The 8,916-nt window shown below is 43.9% G+C and overlaps 1 protein-coding gene across 1 annotated transcript in view; it reads right to left on the bottom strand.

Annotated features, from left to right (window-relative positions):
- LOC116400332 (sodium- and chloride-dependent creatine transporter 1) overlaps nucleotides 1-8,842 on the bottom strand; it is a 12,913-nt gene extending 4,071 nt beyond the window's left edge. The window contains exons 1-6 of the mRNA XM_031878114.1: nucleotides 7,369-8,842; nucleotides 6,600-6,924; nucleotides 5,603-5,735; nucleotides 4,185-4,319; nucleotides 4,002-4,105; nucleotides 321-445 (exon numbers count right to left, since the gene is read on the bottom strand). Of these exons, the coding sequence (XP_031733974.1) occupies nucleotides 321-445; nucleotides 4,002-4,105; nucleotides 4,185-4,319; nucleotides 5,603-5,735; nucleotides 6,600-6,924; nucleotides 7,369-7,417 (871 nt within the window). The 5' untranslated portion in view covers nucleotides 7,418-8,842. The remainder of the gene's footprint in view (nucleotides 1-320; nucleotides 446-4,001; nucleotides 4,106-4,184; nucleotides 4,320-5,602; nucleotides 5,736-6,599; nucleotides 6,925-7,368) is intronic.
- Between the last annotated feature and the right edge of the window lie 74 nt (nucleotides 8,843-8,916).

The raw sequence follows: 8,916 nt of genomic DNA, 5'->3' as shown, positions 1-8,916 counted from the left end.
TCTCCTCCTGTTGGTTAGCCGTTAGCGGTGCTGCTAACGTTACTAGCGCTCCTCCTGTTGGTTTAAACACTGATTGGTTGTTTACAATGAAACATGATCAGAGATCAGAGACTAGAAACATGTTCTACTGAATATTGGAGGAGAACCATCGTCAATAAAACTTTATTTACACTGTGATGGTTGACGTTGAATAATTCATTTGTGGTTCACATGCGCGTTGACCGTGAGTTGGGATCCGTACGGATCACGGCTCGACATCAGTCCGTTACACCACTAATACTCATTGCACTGTGTTTTAGTGAAGCCTGTATTCTTCTTACCGCTCTCCGCCACCTTACTGATGTCCACGCCTTGCTCTGCAGCCATGAAGCCCAGCACAGAAAACACCACGAAGCCTGCGAAGAAACTGGTTCCGCTGTTGATCATGGCCAGCAAGAACGCATCTCTACAGAGAAACAGAGACAGAGAGAGATCAAATTACTGCATGTCTCCCGTCACAATGCAGTTTACCTCCACGTCTGTGCAAAATATCACTTCATCATTTTATCCTGTTACACATTTGTGTGAAATTGTCATAATTAGCATGTGATTTCTTGAGTTGTGAGGTCACAGTGACCTTTGACCACCAAATTCTCATCAGTTCATCCTTGAGTTCAGGTGGATTGTGCCAAATAAAGAGATTTTAACATTTAGTTCTGTGATATAAAACATGTCGGTAAAAACCCCTCTGGTGAATTTAGAAACTTTGACATGTCTTAAAGAGTGTAAATGAGAACTAGAACACTAGTCCTCCTTTAGCTTAGTGGTGGAGACATGAAGTCACGTGACCGCGGTGGAGTTCCTTTATAGACTGACGTGAAGTCACGTGACCGCGGTGGAGTTGATTATGTTGATGAACAACACCTTTAAATATCATATAACTAAATTATTTTCTGCAATAATCCAAAATCCAATAAAATAATCTCATTGGCTTTTTGTGGTGATGCTAACTTCCTGCTGGACAACAAAAATACATCTGCAGTTCTATTTTGTGATAAATATTATAATACGCTGCAACATGAGGCTGACGTGAAACACTCAAGACAAGAGTGGACGGCAGGTAGAGGATCAATAGCAATCTCCCTGAAAGCTGCTGTCGTCTCTGTACTTTGCCGATTGGTCTGTCAAATCTGAGAGCAGAGAGTGAAAGCTAAACCTCTATGGAATTCTTGCTATTCCATACATAAATACATCTAATATTATAAAAAAGCATTCATGTACTTCTCATGCAAGTATGAGGGTGAACATGTCTCTTGTTATCCGCTCAGCACAGCGAGGGATGACCTTCTGTTTATCCTGACTACCGAAGTTTAGCTGGCAACGATGTGAGGAATGTATAAACAGCAGTGTGGTGATTGTGACACTGCAGCAGCTGTGTTGAGCAGCAACCTCCACTCTATAAAAGAAGAACGCTCATGGATGAGAATAACCAAAACAAGTGAGAGCCGACTGCAATTATTAAACAAAAGACTAGAGGTCAAAAGCCCTTTGAAGCTGAAACACTTATTGTTAGAACATGACCGAAAAATGTGTTTATCTACTGTGAAATGGGAAATTTATAGGACATTCCAGACCGTCGGGTCCGGATCTACACAGACGGACCTGGTCCAAGAGAGTTTAGTTCGTACGACGTGATGTATGACCACGTCGGAAAATCAATGAAGTGTTGATACCTGATCTGAAATGGGCAAACTCAAAGGTGGAATGAAAAGCAGGCCGACGTAGAGAAGGTTTAAAATACGGGGATAACGGAACACATTCGTGAATGTCGGGTAATCAGTTTCCGGAAAAATTACAGAAATGGTCGGACACAGAGACCTTTAATCTAACGTCGGACAGGTGTGTGGGGAGCAGGTGTCAACCATCGGTATTGAAAAGAGAAAAGTGTCTTAAAGCTGCATTCTCTCTAATGCCCATCAGGGGGCGACTCCTCTGGTTGTATAGTCTATGAGAAAATGACTCTACTTCTCTCTTGATTTAAAATATACTTCAGGTTACTTATGCAACATTACTGCGCTGTTATGTACATTTTACCAACTGGGTCAACAACTACTGGATGTTGACACATCCATTACAAGCTATTCCTGGGCTACTCCAAGTATGTGTGTGTGAGAAACAGAGCTGAGCCGACATACCTCAGGATCTGAACTCATCTTTAAACTTCCAATTAAGGTCAAGGCAGAGGAAACAGGAGGCTCCTCCTATTATGGGCATTTCAAATATGCAAGTGCAAAATAATTCTACTTCTGCAGCGGGGCTAACTCTTCTGTAAGGGCCTTGATATGTTTACATATCTGACTGTGTAGGTTAAACTCATGCCCAACCATCAGTGAGGCCAGCTGTTGCTAAAAACAGATCCACTCAGGATCTAACTGATCCTTCATTACATCAGTTCATCTCTACAGCCTCTCAGAGAGCATCACAGAACAACTGCCTGAAAGTAAAATAGAGCTTGTTCCATAAATTCAGGGCTTAATGACGCTGTGATTCTTCCTGGCAACACGTTCACTTTCTATTTTGATAATGCAGGGAGATCACTTTACATCTGAAATGTGAGTGGGGTGCATGGAAAAGTCCCTGCGCCTATTCATCATGATTCCATTCAGAGAGTGTATTCAGAGCTGACGGTTGTTCCTATTGGTAATTAATGTATAGCTTTTCTGAGTAAGTCCACCTACGGTATAATATATAAATATGCAAATAAGTAGGCAAACAGTTCAGAGAAAACCACGCCTACTTCTACTCTCTGAAAGGTGTGTGACGAGGGCATTCTGGCTTTAATCTGAGTAAATAAAAGTGGCGGTAAATCATCAAATAGATATTTTTCTAATATTTTATTTTTGTAATGAACCCAATGAACCGGAAACTGTCAAACTACAGGTATGATGAAGAAAGAAGGGAGTTAATATCAGGAGTAATTGATGGAAAACAAAAGATCGCCATCGGGGAATCTGCTCGTAAAGACGTCATGGAAAGTACGCAATCTTCTAATTAATTACTTAAGAGTCGTTTTTTCCTCTTTCCTGTTAATCTACTGCTCCGCAGTCCAGTAGGGGGCAGTAACGCACCCATTAGACGTCATTAAAGCTTAAATGAGTAACATGGTGGAATTAGCGTGCTAGCTAGCCAACTAGTAACCAGTGTAGCGTTAGCATGAAAACACGCTGGAACATCTTTATGTTTGTTTGTATTCTTCTTAGATGGATATTTTATCTTCTTATGGTTTTGTTACTATATATATACTTCATAGTTATTTTTATATTTACTCTCTTTTATGGAGCCTCCCAGCAAAAAGCATTTCACACGATTGTACTTGTATCACCGAAGTGAAAACAAACATCTTGAATCTTGAATGGCGGCTTTAGCAAGATAGCGTTAGCTAGCTAGCTAGCCTCTAAATGATAAAAACTAAACAACTCGATGCTTCGTCTTCACACTCTTGTCACAGTGTAAGAAAGCACATTGCTATCTCATGAACTCTGATTCAGCAGACGTTGGAATGTGCTGACAGATTAATTTACAGTCACAGAAAGGAGAAACAGACTTGTGCTGTGATTGTAAAGCTACACAGTGTTTACTGAAAACGTTAAAACTGTAGACGCTGTGTGGAGATGACATTAATATTCTTTTATTTCATGACGTAGATTAGTCCCAAACTAATTTAAAACAGTGTTTTGAGCCATTTACAACCATGAAATTTGTATAAATTTGGTAAGAAATGTCAACATTAACACCAGCATTGATGTGTTTCATCACAGCACGGTCATATCAGTTTAAAACAACAAGTGTGCAGTTTTTAGGAGAAAATTAACAGATCTTTGGTACCCCGTGCGAGTGTAAACAGTGTGTTTGATTCTAGTCCTCAGGTCGGTAGTCGACGTGCACGAGTTCTGGCTGACGTTGGTGTTGGCCTCCCTCCAGCGGCAGTGGTGTCTGGTTTTGTGTTGTGTGTGTAAACTCACTGGTAACAGTTGTTATGGAAGCGGTTGTAGCTGCCCAGCGCGGTCAGGGCACCCAGTCCGATGGCATAGGAGAAGAAAATCTGAGTGCCCGCATCGATCCACACCTATCACAGACAGAATATAGTTGTTTACAATCTCTTGACTGTGTTGACACACAATGTTTTCTTTACTCCACAAATATACCTGTGCCTCTCCGAGTTTGGACCAGTCTGGTTTCAGATAGTAAACAATCCCATCCAAAGCTCCGGGGAGAGTGACGCCGTGGGCCAAGAGAACCACCAGAACCAGGTAGGGGAACAGAGCGGTGAAGTAAACCACCTAGAGAAAGACGGAACAAGGGAGCGGTGAAGCACACCTCTCAACACAGCGGGGGACAATTTGTAAAAGTAAACTTGGGGGCGAGGAGGGGTGAAGTTTGAGTGCTATGCATTAAAACTTGAATTAAGTGAAAGCAGTAAAAACCCTTAACACAGTCAAACTCCTCACATTACATGTAAGTAGGTACATAAAAAGATGCAGTTATAATTTAAACAGGCTAGTTGGTAACAGTTCAGTGCTTATCAACATCAGCTACAGTCAAATGTTTCAATGTAACTGCACCCAAGTATGTTTTTATCACTTTGATTAAGCAATTACCTGCTTTGCAAATACTCAAGTCTTAAGTAGAAGCCCATTAGGTCCCTCCTGTAGTAGATGTGTAATGGGCCCTGTCATGTTACTTTGAAGAAAAGGTAGCCTGTAAATGGAAAGCCAGACAATTTGTAAACCTCCTGCAATTGCAGGGGTTTGTGGCAAACCTTTCCACAAGGTCGTCTTTGTCAAGTTATGCTGAGAAAGTCGCCCCCCCCTCCCCCCCCCCCCCCACCCCTCCACCCCGTTGCTACCTAACAGAGGAACCCCGTCACGGCTAAATCAGTATGGCAGTGAGAAGGGCACAAATATTTGCCTTTATCTCGGGCGAAACACGGGCAGAAAAGCCCCTTTCAAAGCTCTCGAAACGTCTACATGGTGGAAAGTTACTAATCGGCTTACAGCTCGCTGGCTGGTTCAAATCTCCTTCGTTATTCCCCCCCCCCCCCCTTCGCTCTGTGAGCTTTGGCTACTCTGGAGACACAAGTATGCAAACACAGACATCTCCATATCTCCATATGCTACACTCGTTATCCCGACGCATTAGAGCACGCGGCTTTTAAAAAGAGCGCGGAGCATCATCTGCTTTATCCCACTGAATACCATTATGTAACGTCATTAAGATAATGAGATTATAGCCCGACTGAAACATTAAGCTGCACGTAAACATGAATACACGTGAGGGGAAAACTACACAAATTAGCAGACATTCAAAAAAAAAAAGAGGAGGAAATACACGTGTTTATATTTGTGTGGATATGCGCTTCAGACTAGACGCTGATCTGAAAGCTGATTTGGGTCAAAAGGACCAAAACAAATCCTGCAGTTATGTAAACCTGTAGCATGAAGCTCTGCCCTCGATAAGCCCCCTGAGCGCTAACGCATCAAAAAGCATAAATATGAATCGGCAGTCCGCACACCCAAAAAACAGTGAAATGAAACATTGATCGCACAGTCAGAAAACGCTTTACCTTGCCAGTGGATTTGACTCCTTTCCACATGCAGAAGTACACAATGATCCAGGTGATTATGAGACACAGCACCATCTCATAGCTGATGTCTCCGGGCTCATGCAGCCCGCCGGACAGACGGAGCACTTTACGTCTAGGAGGAAGAACACAAGAGGGCCGTTAGTCTCTTTCTATAAACCATGACAAGAGCGTGTGTCAGAGAACATTTGAGGGCATTGTACTGCCATATTCACATTTCCTTATATTAGTGCTGCAGCGGATCAAATCAGCACAAAAGACAGTTGTGATGCTAGTTCAATGTTTTTGTTTTGTTTCTTACTGTTATGTCATCTGTTTGTATTACTTCTATTGTTTACCATGTAAAGTGCCTTTGAGCACCTTTTAAACAAATAAAATGTATTATTATTATTACTAGTGGTCCGTTACACTGCTACCTTATATTATCATGAGCACGTTGCTTTATGTGTTATTGAAAACATATTGTCACGTACTTTACAGAAGAGACCGAGTGAACGCATTAGAGAGGAGGCTCTCTTTGTTTCCTCTCATCAGTAAAACAAAGACAGCAGCCTTCCGCGTCAGATTAAACGTTTTAAATAGATAACAATTCAAAGGTGTGCTGCGGCTATAAATGAGATCTGTTGCCTCTCAAAGCTAACAGCGCTAACGGAGAGAAGCTGTGATAACAACACCCAGAGGGAGAAAGACTCCTCTAAAGTCACACACATTATAGTTGTAATGTCAAACGTTGCTCCTTTAAATAAAAAACTGTGGAAAATATTCTACAAATGTATTTTGTGACCCTAATAATGTATTTTGCGTTTTTTTTAAATGCCAGATTGATACAAGGAAAACAAAATATACGACCGGTAGTTTTTCTAACTGACATAAAAACATCAGAATAAAATACGGCCTCCAGTCAAGATGATAAAATGTGTTTTGGTAAAGAGAGCCGACGCGCTGCCAGACTCAAACCCCCAGACAATGCAGAACATACTCCCAGAACTCGATGACCGGGGAGCGCATGCCCTCGGCCTCCGGGCAGCTTCCGTTGAGGAGCAGCTGGATTGAAGACAGGTTCAACGGGGGCGTGGAGGAGAGGAGGTTGGCGGGGGAGGAGGAGGAGGAGGAGGCGAAGCTGCGGTTGTAGCAGGCGCGCCGGAAGTCCTGCGTGCAGTTGGGGGTGTTCCAGGGGTGGCCACAGGTGGCCCAGGGCAGCTGGTTGGTGAAGGAGTGGAAGAGAAAGTAGAGGCCCCACACCAGGATCATGATGTAGTAGGTGTTACAGAAGAACACGATCACCATGGAGGCCAAGCCCAGACCTGAGAGAGGAGGAGCCAGAGGAGGCGCGTTAAGGCCTGAGCAGACCGAGCTACGGACGTTAGCCGTTCTGCTATCGCTACTTTCTTAGTTGTGGAGTCAGACGTCCTCGTTTGCAGTGATGTTTTGTTGCTGAGCACCCTCAACATCTTAAGTTGAAAAAAACTCAACTTAAAGCAGAAAAGCGCCCGACTTTATCAGCGTTTCTTTCTCATTGTGGGGACTTCTGCTGTATTAGACGCGCTATACCACTTTACCGACCAACAGCAGGAGGCTAATTAGTTTTCATTCATTTAAACTCCACTATTAACTATTCAGAATCCTACAGTTCAGGGTTTGTGTTAAAAGTTAAAAAAGACGCAGCAAGCCGCGCGAGATATAGTAGTCTTAACTTACGTTGTTATATAAAAAGATAAATGTGTTGTCGGTGTGTCAGACGGCGGTACCTTTGAAGAGGGGTGCGATGTTCCAGGCTGAGACCCCTCCCTGCTTCATAAACTGTCCCAGTGCGATCTCCAGGAAGAAGACCGGGATGCCTCCGATGAATACGATCAGCAGGTAGGGGATCAGGAAAACCCCTGAAAACACAGAACACACACACACGTATTCGTCACAAGATGATATCCCACAATGCAATGCAAGTAGTGACGGCAACGTTCATGCCAGACAGTGGGCGGCTCTGTCACGTCAATAACCCTTCAATGTAAGTAAAAGATTTCACTTTGGCTCGCCGTAACATATCTTTATATTTAGTTCAGACTTTTATGATTCTCACGAGTCATCGCATGAGGTTGGGACATGTCTCCAACCGGCAAAGAGGCTCCCGGGTAAGTGACCGTTCAGCGCGTCCGAAATGATGATTGGAGCCCATCCAAGCTGACATTGGGCGAAGTGAGGGGTCGCCAGACTATCACAGGTCTGACACATAGAGAGAGACAACCATCCACGCCTACGGGGCAATTTAGAGTCTTCAATTAACCAAAGCTGCATGTCTTTGGACTGTGGGAGGAACCTGGAGAACCTAAAGAGAACCCACGCTGGTTACGGGGGAGAACATGCAAACTCCACACAGAAGGGGCCGTCCAGACCGGGAATCGAACCCTGGCCCCTCTTGCTGTGAGTTGACAGTGCTAGACTTCATGTCTCATGTACTATAAGAGGCGAGGTGTACTGCTGCAGTAAAATGAGGTTTTCTGAAGGTGCTCACAAACACCAGCACTGCCGAAAAAGAAAGTCCCCTGTAGCAGCTTTAACTCACTCTTATTTTTAAAGTAGAAGAACCGGGCTCATTAACTTTGTCCTGCTTTTGAAAAGGACAAGTTGTTTGAAGATTTTTAAGGACACGAGCTGCGCAAACATGGCTCGTACTAATCGAGCACTCGACACAACAAGGAACGGTCGACAGGAGGAGGAAGCAATGCAGGAAGTAGGCCAGGGAGGAGGACAGACAAGGCCACAGATAAGAGACACACTGGAAGTGTACTCGGGGCATTGTCCCCGCGTCCTTCAAGTGTTTGGAAACCTGTTGATAAGTGAGTCCTTGAAAAGGACAATCAAAATGTGGGACAGGAAGGAGTTATTAGTCCTGATAGAGACATCTAGGACCGGCCTCCTTTGGATTAGAACGAGCTGTCAATTCATAATCTCATTTTTGGATCCTCGTCGGGAATACGCAGCAAACAACGACAGCGATTTTATTTGGTTTGAATGATAGAATAAGTGGGTGATGAAGCTGCCACAGCGAGCAGATGGGAGGGAGTCACATGACGCAGCCGTGACGCAGAGCGGAGAGAGAGGCGAAGGAGAGAAAAAGGAGGGAAAGATGGAGGATAGAGGAGCGTCATCAAATGACTCGGGGACTCGATGGACTCGCGCCTCATTCGGTCCATCATCCTCCGAGTCGTTCTCTGAGAGCAGAGGGCTGCAGCCTTATAAGGACACATTCATGAGAGAGAGAGAGAGAGAGAGAGAGAGAGAGAGAGAGAGAATGAAGT

The sequence above is a fragment of the Anarrhichthys ocellatus genome, unplaced genomic scaffold, assembly GCF_004355925.1.
Source record: "Anarrhichthys ocellatus isolate YVR2014 unplaced genomic scaffold, GSC_Weel_1.0 scaffold162, whole genome shotgun sequence".
Lineage (NCBI taxonomy): Eukaryota > Metazoa > Chordata > Actinopteri > Perciformes > Anarhichadidae > Anarrhichthys > Anarrhichthys ocellatus.
This window is presented reverse-complemented; position numbering and strand designations above follow the sequence as displayed.